Genomic DNA, 18,783 nt, shown 5'->3' on the forward strand with positions numbered 1-18,783 from the left:
GCCAGAAAGGACTGGCATGATATATTCAGAGCACTAAATGAGAAAAATATGCAGTCAAGAATACTATATCCAGCTAGGCTGTCATTGAAGATAGAAGGAGAGGTAAAAAGCTTCCAGGACAAACAAAACCTAAAAGAATTTGTGAACACCAAAGCAGCCCTACAAGAAATATTGAAAGGGGTCCTCTAAGCAAAGAGAGAGCCTAAAAGTAACATAGATCAGAAAGGAACATAGACAATATAGAGTAACAGTCACCTTACAGGCAATACAATGGCACTAAATTAATATCTTTCAATAGTTACTCTGAATATAAGTGGACTAAATGCCCCAATCAAAAGACACAGGGTATCAGATTGGATTAAAAAACAAGACCCATCGATATGCTGTCTGCAAGAGACTCATTTTAGACCCAAAGACACCTCTAGATTTAAAGTGAGGGGGTGGAAAACCATTTACCATGCTAATAGACATCAAAAGAAAGCTGGGGTGGCAATCCTTATATCAGACAAATTAGATTTTAAACCAAAGACTATAATAAGAGATGAGGAAGGACACTACATCATACTGAAAGGGTCTATCCAACAAGATCTAACAATTTTAAATATCTATGCCCCTAACATGGGAGCAGCCAATTAATAACAAAATCAAAGAAACACATCGACAACAATACAATAATAGTAGGGGACTTTAACACCCCCTCACTGAAATGGACAGATCATCTAAACAAAAGATCAACAAGGAAATAGGGGCTTTACATGAAACTGGACCAGATGGACTTCACAGATATATTCAGAACATTCCATCCCAAAGCAACAGAATACACATTCTTCTCTAGTGCACCTGGAACATTCTCCAGAATATATCACATCCTGGGTCACAAATCAGGTCTCAACTGGTGCCAAAAGATTGGGATCATTCCCTGCATATTTTTGGACCACAATGCTCTGAAAATTGAACTCAATTACAAGAAGAAAGTGGGAAAGAACTCAAATACATGGAGGTTAAAAAGCATCCTACTAAAGAATGAATGGGTCAACCAGAAAATTAAAGAAGAATTAAAAAAATTCATGGAAACAAATGAAAATGAAAACACAAGTATTCAAAATCTTTGGGATGCAGCAAAGGCAGTCCTAAGAGGAAAGTATATAGCAATACAAGCCTTTCTCAAGAAACAAGAAAGGTCTCAAATACACAACTTAATCCTACACCTAAAGGAGTTGGAGAAAGAACAGCAAATAAAGCCTAAACCCAGCAGGAGAAGAGAAATAATAAAGATCAGAGCAGAAATCCATGAAATAGAAACCAAAAGAACAGTAGAACAGATCAATGAAACTAGGAGCTGGTTCTTTGAAAGAATTAATAAAATTGATAACCCCCTGGCCAGACTTATCAAAAAGAAAAGAGAAAGGACCCAAATAAATAAAGTCATGAATGAAAGAGGAGAGGTCACAACCAACACCAAAGAAATACAAACAATTATAAGAACATATTATGAGCAACTATATGCCAGCACATTAGACAATCTGGAAGAAATGGATGCATTCCTAGAGACATATAAACTACCAAAACTGAACCAGGAAGAAATAGAAAACCTGAACAGACCCATAACCAGTAAGGAAATTGAAGCAGTAATCAAAAATCTCCCAACAAACAAGAGCTCAGGGCCAGATGGCTTCCTAGGGGAATTCTACCAAACATTTCAAGAAGAATTAATACCTATTCTTCTGAAACTGTTCCAAAAATAGAAATGGAAGGAAAACTTCCAAACTCATTTTATGAGGCCAGTGAATCTACCTTGATCCGAAAATCACACAAAGACCCCATCAAAAAGGAGAATTACAGACCAATATCCCTGATGAACATGAATACAAAAATGCTCGCCAAAATACTAGCCAATAGGATCCAACAGTACATTAAAAGGATTATTCACCACGACCAAGTGGGATTTATCCCTGGGCTGCAAGGTTGGTTCAACATCCACAAATCAATCAATGTGATACAATACATTAATAAAAGAAAGAACAAGAACCATATGATCCTCTCAATATATGCAGAAAAAGCATTAGACAAAGTACAGCATCCTTTCTTGATCAAAACTCTTCAGAGTATAAGGATAGAGGGTATATACCTCAATATTATAAAAGCCATCTATGAAAAACCCACAGCGAATATCATTCTCAATGGGGAAAAACTGAAAGCTTTCCCCCTAAGGTCAGGAACACGGCAGGGATGTCCACTATCACCACTGCTATTCAACATAGTACTGGAAGTCCTAGCCACAGCAATCAGACAACAAAAAGAAATAAAAGGCATCCAAATCGGCAAAGAAGAAGTCAAACTCTCACTCTTTGCAGATGATATGATACTTTATGTGGAAAACCCAAAAGACTCCACCCCAAAACTGCTAGAACTCATACAGGAATTCAGTAAAGTGGCAGGATATAAAGTCAATGCACAGAAATCGGTTGCATTTCTATACACCAACAACAAGACAGAGGAAAGAGAAATTAAGGAGTTGATCCCATTTCCAATGGCACCCAAAACCATAAGATACCTAGGAATAAATCTAACCAAAGAGGCAAAGAATCTGTATTCAGAAAACTATAGAATACTCATGAAAGAAATTGAGGAAGACATCTACACATTTAATGCAATCCCTATCAAAATGCCATCAACATTTTTCAAAGAAATGGAACAAATAATCCTAAAATTTGTATGGAACCAGAAAAGATCCCAAATAGCCAGAAGAATGTTGAAAAAGAAAAGCAAAGCTTGTGGCATCACAATTCTGAACTTCAAGCTCTATTACAAAGCTGTCATCATCACCCCCTCAAGACAGTATGGTAGGCACAAAAACACACATAGATCAATGGAACAGAATAGAGAGCCCAGAAATGGACCCTCAACTCTATGGTCAAGTCATCTTCGACAAAGCAGGAAAGAATATCCAATGGAAAAAAGACAGTCTCTTCAACAAATGGTGTTGGGAACATAAGTTAACCAAAGAAAGACATGTAACATATGATCTCACTGATATGAGGAATTTGAGAAACAAGGCAGAGGATCTTAGGGGAAGGGAGGAAAAAATGAAACAAGATGAACCAGAGAGGGAGACAAGCCATAAGAGACTCTTAATCTCAGGAAACAAATTGAGGGTTGTTGGAGAGGAGGGGGTTGGGAGGGATGGGGTGGCTGGGTGATGGGCATTGGGGAGGGTATGTGCTATGGTGAGCACTGTGAATTACATAAGACTGATGAATCACAGACCTGTACCCCTGAAATAAATAATACATTATATGTTCATACAAAAAAAAAAAAAGATGACCATTTCCTTCACCAGGCTCTCAGCTTCCTGTAGACAGAAACACATTTTTAATCACTTAAAAAGAAAAACAATTTGTCAGCCTAGTAGAGTACCTGGAACACAGAAGATAATGAAGCATCTTTTGAATAAATTAATGAATGAGAAAATTAGTAAGTGAGTGAATGATAAACACATTTAGAGAGTTGTGTTATGTCCTTGGCAGAAGGCTTGAGAAAATTTTGACAAATTGGGCAGAATCTTGAGAAGAGAGGCCAGGATATTAAACTATTTGATACGAAATACGGTTGAAGTTGCTGGTAATATTTTTTCGGTTTGGAGAAAAGACAGCTTGGGATGGAGGAATTTGGATCATTTTTCTGACGTGTTCTACTTGTCTCAAAGAGATTTGATCTCTTCCCTTTGAATATCCATGACATTTCATGTTTCTCTTCGAAGTGATGATGGTGACAGTAATTATGGAAATAGTAGTGATGGTATTAGGAGCAGGAGCATCTGTCACTTACGTAACTGTGTGCACACTCACTGTGTGTGTGCATGTGTATTCAAACATGGCCTCTAATTCTTTTTTTCAACAGCTATGCAATTTAGACATTAATATACCCAGTTTGTAGATGAGAGAACTGAGGCTTAATGATGTTAAGTAATTTCTGGAAGGTTATAGCTAGCCACAGCTAGTAAGTCTTAAGACTGGAATTCTAACCCTAATCGTGTCTGCTTCCAAATCCAATGCTTTTGCATCCTCTGCACATATTTTATTTTTTTATGTTCTAGCACTTTGTGAACCTTTCTTATCACTATTAGACTGGAACCACCTTCAGAGCAATTTATCTTATTAATATTTAAATTCCCCACAGTGCTTTCTTCTATACACAGTAGGTACTTAATAAGAACTTCCTAAATAGTAAGTTGAAGCATTTGAAAGGAAATCATAAAAAAGAAGATACAGACTTTTCTGTATTATTCCATAAGGCAGAATTTGGGTGAACTTACAGAAGGTAAATTCCATTGGTACATAATGATATTCAAATAAGCAGAGCTCCCCACTTCTGGAACAGCATGTTTTGTCAAAAAAGCAAACTTGTAGCCAAGGCTAGAAGGGTGCCTGGCAGGGCAAGATGTTTTAGAAGGAAGCCTGGAGAGGGGACATTTGACTGTGCAACTTAGTCATCCCCGGGGCTAGGAAATTGATGGAATTTGTCTAGTACTTTCCTTGCCCTTTAATGAACTTCACTATTACAAGTTATTCCAAATGCTCAATGTCTCTTACACAGTAATTGTGAGTTACATAGCAAAGGTAGGATGTAGGAGACACTAAAAAGTAGGGTATAAAGGGATACTGCTTTTAAAACTGCCTTTCTTCCTATATGGTTTAAGTAAGTCAATTGGAGACTGTGTTTCTGAGTTAGGATGATGGGGAAAGACCATGGTATTTCTCAGTGATTAGGGAGTTCTAAATTTGTAGAAAATAAAATTTCATGATAGTCTTCTTTATTAATTTTTTATTTTTTTAAATTTAATTTAATTTTATTATGTTAGTCACCAAATAATACATCATTAGTTTTTGATGTAGTGATCCACGATTCATTGTTTTCATATAACACTGAGTGCTCCATGCAGTACGTGCCCTCCTTAATACTCATCACCAGGCTAACCCATCCCCCCACTCCCCTCACTTCTAAAACCCTCAGTCTGTTTCTCGGAGTCCATAGTCTCTCATGGTTCGTCTCCTCTTCCGATTCCCCCCTTCATTTTTCCCTTCCTTCTCCTAATGTCCTCCATGCTATTCCTTATGTTCCATAAATAAGTGAAACCATATGATAATTGACTTTCTCTGCTTGACTTATTTCACTTAGCATAATCTCCTCCAGTCCCATCCATGTTGATGTAAAAGTTGGGTATTCATCCTTTCTGATGGCTGAGTAATATTCCAGTGTATATATGGACCACATCTTCTTTATCCATTCATCTGTTGAAGGGCATCTCGGCTCTTTCCACAGTTTGGCTATTGTGGACATTTCTGCTATGAACATTTGGGGGCATATGGCCCTTCTTTTCACTACATCTGTGTCTTTGGGGTAAATACCCAGTAGTGCAAATGCTGGGTCATAGGGTAGCTCTATTTTTAATTTTTTGAGGCACCTCCACACTGTTTTCCAAAGTGGCTATACCAACTTGCATTCCCACCAACAGTGTAAGAGGATTCCCCTTTCTCCACAACCTCTCCAACTTTTGTTGTTTCTTGCCTTGTCAATTTTTGCCATTCTAACTGGTGTAAGGTGATATCTCAGTGTGGTTTTGATTTGAATTTACTTGATGGCTGATGATGATGAACATTTTTTCATGTGTCTGTTAGCCATTTGTATGTCGTCTTTGGAGAAGTGTCTGTTCATGTATTCTGCCCATTTTTTGACTTGATTATTTGTTTTTTGGGTGTTGAGTTTGAGAAGTTCTTTATAGATCTTGGATACCAGCCCTTTATCTGTAGTGTCATTTGCAAATATCTTCTCCCATTCTGTGGGTTGCCTCTTTGTTTTGTTGACTGTTTCCTTTGCTGTGCAGAAGCTTTTTATCCTGATGAAGTCCCAAAAGTTCATTTTTGCTTCTGTTTCATTAGCCTTTAGAGAAGTATCTTGAAAGAAGTTGCTGTGGCCGATGTCAAAGAAACATTTTTAAAATGTCTATGCTACCCAGAGAAATCTATACCTTCAACACCATCCCGATCAAAATTCCAATGACATTTTTCAAAGTGCTGGAACAAACAATCCTAAGATTTGTATGGAATCAGAAAAGACCCCGAATCACCAAGGAAATGTTGAAAAAGAAAAAGGTGGGGCCTCATGTTGCCTGATTTCAAGCTCTATTACAAAGCGGTGATCACCAAGACAGCATGGTACTGGCACAAAAACAGACATATAGACCAGTGGAACAGAATGGAGAGCCCAGATATGGACCCTCAACTCTATGGTCAAATAATCTTCAAGAAAGCAGGAAAAAATATGCAATGGAAAAAAGACAGTCTCTTCAATAAATGGTGCTGGGAAAATTGGACAGCTATATACGGAAGAATGAAACTCGACCATTCTCTAACACCATATACAAAGATAAACTCAAAGTGGATGAAAGACCTCAATGTGAGACAGGAATCCATCAAAGTCCTGGAGGAGAACGTAGGCTGTAACCTCTTTGACATCGGCCACAGCAACTTCTTTCAAGATAGTCTTCTTTAAATTATTTTTTAAAAACAGCTTTATTGAGATTGAATTGTCAAATTAGACAATTCAGTTGTCATATTAGACATCAGTGTTTCTGGTATTTTCACCCCAATCTAATGTTAGAACGTTTCCTTGCCTAAAGCCCTGGCTACAATCTGCAGGACAATGTTCAATCCCCATGGTGTCTTCCACATAAAGGAAGAAGAGGGCCCAAGCTTTGATGCATTTTGAAAGGGCACAAGGAGGTAACCACAAGGGAAAAGAGAAAAGAGTAGAACCTTCATAGAAAAGGAATCCAAGTGATGCTGATATGTAGATGGGTGAGCTGAGGAGAAGCTTAGAGCACATTGGATGTTGAGCATGGCTTTGAAGGAGGGGATAGGTGCAACTTGGCAGAAGGGTGTGGGCATGTCAGAGAGACAAATGATGAGGGCCCAGTGTCTGGCTACTGGAAGAGATCAAGGATTGGAAAAGTCAGGAAGACAAGCAATAGACCGCCTGGTTGGGAACACACAAGTCAGAACATCATAGAGCACAAGGCAACTAGGTTGGAGTGGCAGTTGGTAGACTTGTAAAGCACATATAATTTAGCTCTGATGAATTCAGCCAGTCTACAGAAGCCTTGGTGCTTCTGTACAGGGACATTTGAAGGAAGAAAGCTGGCAACCATGGACAAATGCAGTCTCAAAATTTGTCTAAATTTTAGTCTTCCCTGTCCTGAATTTTATTTTGACATGAGAATTGATACCTCCGTGTGTTTCTCTAAAATGTATTCATTCACACTTAAGATAAATACTTGGACACTATGGTCTTCTCTAATCTTACTGGCAATTTGATGAGTTTTGTTCTATTAGGGTTTTTTTGGTTTCATAAAATATTTCATAATTTTATCTTGACTTGCCAAAGAATGAGTTGATTGTTGGTTTTTTACCTGCACTGTGAGTCATCTGGTGCTAAGTTATCATTTATATTATTATCTTTCCCCAGCCAGCTCCACTTGAAATCATCTGTTCTGGTTAGAAAGAGAGGCATAGAATCAATCTGCCATGTGAAGCAAGAGGCCTCATAAACAAAACTGTTACTGTAGAGCATTTGAAATTTGGCTTCTCACTGTTTAAATGTTTAAAGGTGGTGCATATTTTCTAATTTTTAAACATTTACTGTGCTTGGATTGAGAATCATGTGGTCAGCTGACTTGTCAAAAATATATTTCCTCATTTTACTATTTTTACTCTAACTGAACTGACCCTTCTTGACTGGTGTTATGTCACTGTTTACTAGCTGTGTCTAATTCTTGGGCAAGTTGTTCAACAGCTCTCACCCACAGCTTCCTCATTTATAAACTTGAGGATAATAGTACTGACCACCAAAGTGGTGGGGGGGAGTACAAGGTGCGCCCCCAGGATCAGTGCGAGTGCTCAACCTCAGCACCAGCCCCACTCCCACGCAGGAACCACCTATTTTCAACAATGCCGTAACTCATACCTAACAGTGCAATTTTAATTCATGTCAAAATAAATCAGCAAATTTGTGAATTCATTGGGTTGGAAATTTGTTTTCTCTACTTGCTAAGCCAGATTTTTAGAAAGACAATCCCCCAGATATAATGATTTGCTTAGATTCTCTGAATTTTATGTGCCCTTTTTCAGAGGAGTTGAGAACCCCCCTGGATACAGGATCTAGTTTATTTTTTTTCGCTGTTGAAGAAGCTTCAGCAGGAGCAGCCATCATTTTACAGCTGGGAAGAGAGAGGCAGATGGGTCCAGTGACTGGTTGAACTGTATCATGATGTGGGCCATAAAATCAATGCAGAAAGAGGGTTATAAAAGGAAAAATATGTTATTTATAATTCTGTTGAGACATCTACCTTTTAAACTATTTCCTTTAAACATCCTTTTTCAGATAAGGTAATTTGCTCTTCCATAAGAGAATACTTGAGAATAAAATTGAGTGGTCTAGAGGGTGTGCTATATATAATTTTCTATTAGCTGAAAATAGCTATAGAGAATTGTCTTTAATTTTGTTTCTCTGGCTTCAGTATTAGACTTATTATTGCAAAAGTTGTTTTGAGGGAGAAAGCGTTCTTATATTGGATTATATGTCTATTGAAGGAAACAGTCTCTTTTTAAAAACTATATTTAGTTATGAAATTATTTTATCCTTTGCATTTAAAATACCGTCTTATTTTTACTGAGCATATTGATTTTGTTTGTGAAATGGCTAACCCATTTAATTTTTCTGGTTTCACAATGAGAGTAATTTTATAATCGCAACTTTCTGGGTTTGGCTGAGTTATAGTTATCTTGCGTATTTGGTGTTGTGTAGGGGTATGTGTATGTGTGAGAGAAAATGAGAAGATAAGGTTTGAAAGACTTCTGTCTTTGAAAATAGAGGTTATCTTAATTCTGATGTTAGAAGCATCTGCAACAGGGCCCAGAATTCGAAATGTTTTAACTATGGCTCTTGTAGTCTAACATCACGGTATTGGAAAAGATTCAGAGAGCAACCACATGTATTTGTGAAATGCAGGATTGAAATGAGAAGCTAGATATAGTCTTTTTAAAAACGTACACCTTTTCTTTTGTGATCATATTGTGCTAGGCATGGTGATAGTTGCTGAGGGTGAGGGAAATGAAGAGTGTAGTGAAGGTCTCCAAATGGAAAAGGTAGTCTCTTCATAGAAGCATATGTCATTGTGGAATAAAGTGAATGAGTGGCTACAAGAGTAAGGATTATAATCATGTATCTATATTTTAAAGTGGAATTCCATGATGATGAACGTGCTGCATGGATGCGGTAAGGCCCACCTGTAGCTCATAGTAAAAACACGTGGAAGAAACGGCCATCGTCCCAACCAACGTTTTTTTTTTTTCTTTTTATCTCATTTTGTTACTAATGGTTTAGATTCTTTTCACCTGGCCCTTCTATTCTTTCACTATTCGACTTTTCCTAGGCTTTCTGTTTAATGTTTTTATTACTGGAAAGTTAAAGAAAATAAAGCATCTTCTATGACCTGCGAACTTTTTTTTTTTCCAGACGCAAATTATGTACAAGTGGATAGAGCCCAAAATCTGCCGGGAGGATCTCACAGATGCTATTAGGTTGCCCCCTTCTGGAGAGAAGAAGGACTGTCCACCTTGCAACCCTGGATTTTATAACAATGGATCATCATCTTGCCATCCCTGCCCTCCTGGAACATTTTCGGATGGAACAAAGGGTAGGATGCCAATTGGACCTTTAGCAAAATAATCTTGCTGGACTATTGTGACCTTGTTCTTCATTGTTTTTGTGGAAGACTTCTTTATAAAACATACTTATCTCACAGAGACTGAAGAAGAGTTGAGAAATATCCTAATGAATTGTGAGGTGGCAGTGGCTTCGTTAACATACCACGAGGATAGATTTTTATTGGCATTTTGTGTAATGCGTGTAATACCCGCTTCATGGGATGACTCACTCTGCCTTTGAATGTTGATAAAAAAAATTCCACCATATTAAGTGTTAAGGATAGACACTCCTTTTCCAGTGAGGGTGTACACATATATTAATGCAAGCATAAAATATAACCTCTTCTAATTCAGCTTTGGAACAACAAATCACATTTTGTGCTATACTAATAGCAAAAATTACTCATTTTGGTCATATGGTAGTGAAGATAGTCTCTTAATTGCTTCAGGGTGTACAGTAGAGAAAATGTTAGTGCTTATCAAATAATATAGAAAGTGCTGCAGAGTTTGTTTTAATTTTGGTAGACAAAAATTAGAATGCATTTCAGTTGTAGTCCTCTCATTTGAATTTAGCCATGCCATCTGCTTACTACCCAGAGCCTTTGATAGATAGCATAAGAAAGACTCAAGAGTCTGATTGACTTGGTTTTGAATCAACATCCCACAGGATGTGATTTATCCAAGTTACTTAAACCTTTTGTACCTCCATTTTCCTGTCTGTAAAATTGTGGGTAATAATATCTAGCTCATTATCATTGAGCAGGTTATGTAAAAATGTGTCCTAAAGTAATTTGGTAGCAAGAAGTGTTTGCTCAGTGAACATTTCTCTCTAATGACATGATTAATGCAAAGGGTGTTGGGTAAATTCAGAAATGGTTGGAAAGGACACTTCCGTTTCATTGTTGCAGATACTAATTTAAATCAGGTTTATTAATAAATGTGACTCTGAACTTCGAGTATCATTTTTCAACATAGCCAATATTTGAATTTCAACTAATGAGTCCATAATTAAATGGTATAATACTGTTAAGTTTAATAACCAATAGGAAGGCTGAAATATTTCCTTGTTTATGAAGTGGAGGGAACTGATTCTAAGATCACATATAAGAGAACTAGTTTCAGATTATCCTACTTGTGGAGGGTGATTTGATGTTAGCCATTACTCTCAGAAATGAAGGGAAAAATAATTTTAGAAGATTTTATATTGATCCTTTTCCTTTTTCATGTTAGTCGAGTGCATATGGGTAAATTATATCCAGAAATATTTTTCTTTCCAGATTGCTTTAGAAAAAGTTATTAATTCTTAAGGGAATTTGTGCTCTACTATCTCTCTTTCCTGCTCCTTCTCTGCTAATTAAAGTTTAGTAGTTCTTAGAACAGAGGAAGAGGAAGATATCCAGATGCAGTTTAACTGTAATTGTTTATTTCACTTGTCTGTCATAGAATGTAGGCCGTGTCCAGCAGGAATGGAACCTGCACTTGGGTTTGAATATAAATGGTGGAATGTCCTTCCTGGCAACATGAAAACTTCCTGCTTTAATGTTGGGAATTCAAAGTGTGATGGAATGAATGGTGAGTTCAGAATCGCCTTGTGGATGTATCTGGGTCATAGAGACTCTTGGACCCAGCTTTCAAAAAAACATACCAAAAATGGGTATGAGGAACTTCATTCCTATCAGTTAGCTATGTGTCTGCCTTCCAGCCCTCACATGGAAATAATAAATGGGGTGTCACAGCCAGTTGACTTTTCTGTAACAATATAAGCTATTTTGCATTTTTTTTGGAGTCAGCTTTAAAGTAGATATTGAGGATCGCCATTTATGGTTATAAATACCAGAGTAGATCACCAAGGGATGTAATGAAATCTATGTCACTTGCCATTTTGAAGGGTAGGATGACAGCATTTCTGCCAGAATTGGTTGAATCTGGCTTAGGACTGAAATGTGTCGAGAGGTGAAATCGTCTCTAACTCCCCTTCCCTATGAAATCTATGACTGTGTGTACAAAAAATATATAAACCCCACTTACTGAAAACTTGAAAATGTGACGGAGTTCTATAAGATTGTGGCTGAATTTTATTTGTTCCAATATTTTAAGACCTGAGAGAGGCTAGCACTTCATTGTTCTGAAATATTTGCTGGTTGAATGAGTGACAGTATCTGTACGTGTATTTTTAAACTTGATGCTAGGAGTAGGTGTTCACAAATCCTAGGATTTTATATCAAAATGCATCCTTTTACTTTTTTCATTTCATTAGCAATTTTTATGAGCTCACTTTTTCTCCATATTATATTTTGTTGTTTTAAATAATTCTTTTCAATTTCATCTGTTTTAAATCAGCACCTATCTGAAATACATATACTTGGGATGTAGGAAGTGAGGTGAACACCTGAAAACAAGATTGAGAAATAGTAGGTCCATGAATAGTGTTGGTTAAACAGATGAGTGAGAGAGGGAAAGACAAAGCCATAATATATATTAAATATTATGAAATATTCTTTTTGACCAATAATCCCATTTCTAGGAAATTATCATAAGGGAGAAGAAGAGAAAATATAGTAGGTACTACTCGACCATGAGGGTTTGTGTTCCTAAAAGATCCTGTGATTGAGTTCTAAGTTGAAGAAGTTAAGATCTATGGAGGAAAAATAAGATTGGGAAGGCCAGGGAATTGAATGAACTCATGAAAGCATTGTGTGTGTGTGTATGTGTGTGTGTGTGTGTGTGTGTATTCACTTACTAGTAAAGATTATCTAGAACTTTTATTTGATCTTTTAGAGAACTTGGTCTGCCTCTTGTGATAATACTCAACGTAGCCACTTGCTCCTTCCTTTACTTAGAGAAGCTCTTAGTGCAGAAATAAAATCTAATCAGGCCGAAATTAAAAATGCTTTAACTGAGATGCAGTCTAAAATGGATGCTCTAACAGCTAGGATAAATGAGTCAGAAGAGAGTCAGTGACATAGAAGACAAGATGATGGAAAGGAAGGAAGCTGAAGGAAAGAGAGAAAAACAACTAATGGACCAGGAGAGGAGGCTTTGAGAAATCAGTGATATCATAAAGCAAAACAACATTAAAATTACTGGGGTCCCAGAAGAAGAAGAAAGAGAGAGAGGGACAGAAGGTATATTTGAACAAATCATACCTGAGAACTTCCCTAATCTGGAGAAGGAAACAGGCATTCAAGTCCAGGATGTAGAGAGAACCCACCCTTCAAAATCAATAAAAATAGATCAACATCCCAACATATAATAATGAAGCTTGCAAATTTCAGAGATAAAGAGAAAATCCTGAAAGCAGCTCAAGAGAAGAACTCTTTAATTTACAGGGGTGGGAACATTAGACTGGCAGCAGACTTATCCACAGAGACTGGCAGACCAGAAAGGACTGGCATGATATATTCAGGGTACTAAATGAGAAAAACGTGCAGCCAAGAATACTTTATCCAGCATATCTCCTTCCATTCAGAATGGAAGGAGAGATAGCTTCCAGGATAAACAGAAGCTAAAAGAATTTGTGATTACTAAACCAGTCTTGCAAAAAATATTAAAGGGGATCCTGTGAGTGAAGAGAGAGCCCATAAGTAACATAGACCAGAAAGAAACAGAGACAACCTACAGAAACAGGGACTTTACAGGTAATACAGTGGCACTAAACTCGTATCTTTCAATAGTTACCCTGAATGTAAATGGGCTAAATGCCCCTATCAAAAGACACAGGGTATCAGGTGGATAAAAAAGCAAGACCCATCCATATGCTGTCTACAAGAGACTCATTTTAGACCTAAAGACACTTCCAGGTTGAAAGTAAGGGGGTGGAGAAACATTTATCATGCTAATGGACAAAAAAGGAAAGCTGAGGTAGCAATCCTCATATCATACAAGCAAAGACCATAGTAAGGGATGAAGAGGGACACATCATACTTAAAGGATCTACCTAATAAGAAGGTCTAAAAATTATAAATATTTATGCTTCTAACTTGGGAGCAGCCAATTGTATAAGCCAATTAATAATGATATTAAAGAAACACATTGATGATAATACAATAATAGTAGGGGACTTTAATACCCCACTCACTGCAATGGACAAATCATCTAAGTAGAAGATCAACATGGAGTATTTCTAACTTTGAACATAAACACTAATAGTCCTTTTTTTTTTTTTTAACCATATTTAAAAAGGTTGTTGGAAATCAATAATGGGGTTTTTACTGATAAAGATGCCTCATTTCATTTCCAGGTTGGGAAGTGGCTGGAGATCATATCCAGAGTGGGGCTGGAGGTTCGGATAATGATTACCTGATCTTAAACTTGCATATCCCAGGATTTAAGTAAGGAAAACCAATTCTGATTCCTTTCTGTAAGAATCCTCATGCCTGTTTGCCTATAGAAATAGATGAAGTAGGACTGCCTTCATAAAATATACTTACATTGTGACAGACTTAGCAAATAACAAGCTGTTTTAGGATAATGTATTACATTTAAGAATATCTGTAGAATTGTAACTATAACTATTAGTTGTATAGTTAGATGAAGCTGAAAGTTTTTAACAATAATTCTATCCAAATGTTACAATAACCATGATTATTGGATGCTTAATGAAGAGGTCTTTGTCCAAGTTGTTGTTTGTGGGGTATCTTTTGGTTTATAAGTTTATTTTTGTCTCAGTTTTATCTGTTAAGTAGTATGTTATAACTGTTTAAATCACTTTTTGCTTTAGTTCCCCATGTTGAAGTTTCCCGATAAGGCATATTTTTCTTACTTTAGGATGGATGGTAATATTTACACAGGAGATTCAAGCATATTACCATCGTTGTGTAGACTCCTTACTGGAATGGTCTGGGCATGCAGAGATGGAGTAAGGAAGAAGTTGTGGCTGTGGGGAACCATGGATTAGGGGAAGAGAAGAGCATGGCTTTCAGCTTAATGGAAAAAGTGACTTAGTTTTGTGCCATACTGTATTTAGAATATACAATAAATATTATAATTTTAATCTGTCAAATAGGCCACCAACATCTATGACTGGAGCCATGGGTTCTGAACTGGGAAGAATAACATTTGTCTTTGAGACCCTCTGTTCGGCTGACTGTGTTCTGTATTTCATGGTGGTAAGTGAAAGAGGGGCTTTCAAAGGCGGGTTTCTAAGCTTAGCATGTTCTTTCAAGTGTCAGTTCATTCATGCAAATTGGGATAAGAATCCCATTTTTCTTCCCATTCTTAGGTCTCCTTGCAAAAAATTAAAAAATATCTAAAGAAGTCACTAAGAAATGTGCAGTGCAGCCCACAAAGAAAGCTTGTGTTCCTCATGGGGAGGACTGAGCAAGGGGGCTTGGGTGACTGATGGAAGTCAGGGAATATTAATCTGGTAAAAACTCCTTCATAAAGATATGCCACCAGCACAAAGAAATTCTCCTCTAATAACCATTGTGTAGTTCAAACCACTAGGAAGGAAAAACCTGTATTTATAAGTGAGGGTAGAAAATAATGGGGGTGTAGGGCATTGGGAAGAAAGGAAACTCTTCACTGTTAAATTTAATAACTATAGGCAAAGAACATTACTATGTGCATGTCATAATTTTGCTCAATTTTTTCTAGATGCCCTACACATTTCAACTCTTAGCTTGAGAAAAGTAGGAACATAAAATTTATTAAGACCTTGTGCGGGTATTAGAAGGTTGTTGGCTAAGATTTTAATACTGTAAGTAGTGACTTCCTAGACATTGTTTTTGCTTTTTTCCCAGTCTTTTAGTAGCTAGTTAGCAGTCTGTTAACAGTTTCCTCCATGATATACAAGTTAGATGAAGATTTAAATATTTATTTGTGGGGTGCCTGGGTGGCTCAGTCTTTAAGTGTCTGCCTTCAGCTCAGGTCATGATCTCAGGGTCCTGGGATCGAGCCCCGCACTGGGCTCCCTGCTCTGCAGAAGGCCTGCTTCTCCCTCTCCCACTACCCCCTGCTCATGTTCCCTCTCTTGCTGTGTCTCTCTCTGTCAAATAAATAAATAAAATCTTTAAGAATAAATGAATAAATAAATACATAAATAAATAAATATTTGTGATTACTACCAGCTTCAAGGAAGGCAGACTATTTTCTTCCTGGCGGGGGGTGGGGGGAGGGGGAAGGACTTTGTCATAGTGAAAGAAGATCATGAATAATCTTCAACACATCCATTTAATATGCCACAAATAACTAATAATTATTCAATTCCCAGCTCTGCCTTCCTATTTCTTTAATCTGTTAGTTCTTCATCCTCAGTACCATTGCTGAAGTCCAGACTCTCATTATTTCTCAGCAGCTGTCTGTATTCTCTCTCCATTCTCTCATATATGCTGCTGTCAAAATTACCTTTATAAACATAAAAACAGTAATGGCGTCCTCCACAGCAAATCTGCCTCCTTCACCTTGCTGGTTGGCTACTGCCTATGGCAGTGGCTATTAAAGTGTGGTCCCTGGACCAGCATTACCTGAGAATCTGTTAGAAACGTAGGTTTCTCAGCCATATCCTAGTCTTAATGAGAAGCTCTGGTAATGGGCCCAGATATCTGTATTTTAGCCAGCCATGAGGGTGGTTCTAACATCAACTAAAGTTTGAGAACCAATCGCCTCTGAATATGCTTAAAATTTCTTAGCATGGCATCATTATGGCTTTTTGTACTCTTTGCCCAGCTTCTGTTTCACAAGTCCACTGTTACTACTCACACCTCTTAGGACACCGTGAATTTGTTAGAGGAACACCCTGCACTTCAGTTCTCCTGCCTTGGCACTCTAAGCCCCAATGGCTTTCTTCCTTTTGCTCTTTTGTCTGGTGAACTCCCACTCATAATTCAAGGGCTGCTCAAACTTCACCTCTTCTGGGAAGCTTTCTCTTAATCCTTTAAGTAAAATTAGCTGCTCTCTCTAGTGTGCTCCAAAAACTCTTCGAGAAAACTCTATTTTAATTATGTGACTATATTGATGTTTTTTTCTCTCTCACTTGACCAAGCACTCCTGAGGGTAGAGATCATAGCTATTTATTTTCATGAATCAATCTTAAGAGTTTTTAGCTCATAGCAGAATCTGTTAGTTTTCTTTCCTCTCTGTTTGATTTAGTTTTCTCACAGGATTTTTTGTGATGTCAATTAAATAGTGTATAGAAATGCTTTCAAAAGCATGCAGTGTTTTACAAAGGTAAGATGGCATTATTTACGGTAATGCAATAAATTCCACTTATTATTGGAATAAACATCTAGAAATATGATGTTTAACAGAGCACTGTCTGTGTATTCTGAGCTTCTTTTAGGAAGTGGCATGTATGGTGGTTTGGTCATTTGGTAACGTGGGGAATTCTGTAATGTGTAACCAGCACATTCTGTTATTCCTGTCTGTGGTGTGAACTCAAGACACATCTCTATAGCATATTTGATTACTTTATAAGGTTTGACTCCTATGTTTATAACAGAGAAAGAAACAGACATATCTTGGGCTCATGCTGCCATATTGTCAACATCCCAAATAATGTAACAGAAGCCCATCCAAATTTCTAAGTCATCTATTAGGGTTTCTGTAGGGACCACTAATTAGAAAATTCAAGGCTAGGTTTGGTTTTCACTTCAAATTAATTAGATGCGTATTGCATTATTTGGTTGACTTGACTATATTTGCTTTCTAATCACATTAATGACAGCACACTGGTTGGAATGTTACACATTTGTAGAATATTCTAAATATTGAATTTAGCTAAGCAAATCAGAAATAAGATATTACACGAATTCCTTTGGAGTTCAAGTTTAAGCAGAAAAAGATTCTTTGGACTTAAAATAACATTCTGGTTAATGTACACTTGAAGAAGCCTGGAAGTTGCAAGTGTCATTCAGAGGGAACTTAGAATTCCTGTGCAAGAGCTGCCTATCAGAATCTCGCAAGGAAAAAGGCAAACATGGAAAAACCTTGCTATTCTCTGAGGAGCCTAGAAGTTTACTGTGAGAAGTTGGAGGAATTATGTTTTCCTTTCAAAGTGTATTTCCTAAGCTAGAGTCACGTGCACACAGGCACACGTGCACACATACACTCTTAAATGTACTATAATTTGATACCTCTTTCAGGTTATACTGGCAATGTGGTTGAAAAATTGTAATTATTAAGCTAGTGAGTGCTTGTGTAGACTTGAAGGGAGGTTTTGAGAGTTCTAGGGTGATGTGCTCTGCAGATAAATATTCACTGACCCTACAGGGGTTATTGTAAAGACACATATTTGTAATGTATACATATGTATATTAATCCTGAATTTGTGCTTTTTTGTTTATATTTTTCTACTATATATTAGGATATTAATAGGAAAAGTACCAATGTGGTGGAATCATGGGGTGGAACCAAAGAAAAGCAAGCTTACACCCACATCATCTTCAAGAATGCAACATTTACGTTTACATGGGCTTTCCAGAGAACCAATCAGGGTCAAGATGTAAGTTCCAAGCACTTTTTTTTTTCAAATACAAAGATGATGCTCCCAATGGACATTCATACACAATGATCACTCAAATCTTTTGGAGGAAAAGACTTAGTTTTTTATTGATGTGGGATCAATCATTTGGTTAGGGAGTGGACTTGGATAAAAATGGTATATATATTTTTTGAGAGCAAGAATGTATGAAATTGAATAACACAATGTCTCTTTGGATCGTTCTATACTAAACAGATATATTTGTTGAAAGCTTAGCTATACTAAACAGATATATTTGTTGAAAGCTTAAGAGAAAGAAAATCTGATTTTGTAGTTATTTAAAAACATATTTTTTAAAGCTTTCTAAGACTTTGAGAAGGCTAGTGACTGTCTTCCTCTTTTTCTGAATGACCTGACATTTGTCCTGGAGCCATTAACTGGTGTTGGCTTATTATTTCATTGTAGTGATGTCTCCTTGTATAGCCTGGAGAGTGTGTAGGTACACACAATTGGGTTAACACACAGAATTATTTATTTTCTTCTACTGTCCCTGCTGGAGTAGACCCTAATCCTCCCTTAAGTAAGTTCCACTGTATGTTT

General features: G+C 37.1%; 1 protein-coding gene across 2 annotated transcripts in view; it reads left to right on the forward strand.

Annotated features, from left to right (window-relative positions):
• Positions 1 to 18,783, forward strand: part of KIAA1324L (KIAA1324 like) — a 179,754-nt gene that overhangs the window by 124,836 nt on the left and 36,135 nt on the right. For both annotated transcript variants that reach the window (XM_032402265.1, XM_032402264.1), the window contains exons 9-13: positions 9,574 to 9,754; positions 11,208 to 11,336; positions 14,005 to 14,095; positions 14,770 to 14,872; positions 18,067 to 18,204. In XM_032402265.1, coding sequence (XP_032258156.1) covers positions 9,574 to 9,754; positions 11,208 to 11,336; positions 14,005 to 14,095; positions 14,770 to 14,872; positions 18,067 to 18,204 — 642 coding nt within the window. The remainder of the gene's footprint in view (positions 1 to 9,573; positions 9,755 to 11,207; positions 11,337 to 14,004; positions 14,096 to 14,769; positions 14,873 to 18,066; positions 18,205 to 18,783) is intronic.

This window comes from Phoca vitulina, unplaced genomic scaffold (assembly GCF_004348235.1).
Source record: "Phoca vitulina isolate PV1807 unplaced genomic scaffold, GSC_HSeal_1.0 scaffold4, whole genome shotgun sequence".
In the NCBI taxonomy this organism is placed as follows: Eukaryota; Metazoa; Chordata; class Mammalia; order Carnivora; family Phocidae; genus Phoca; species Phoca vitulina.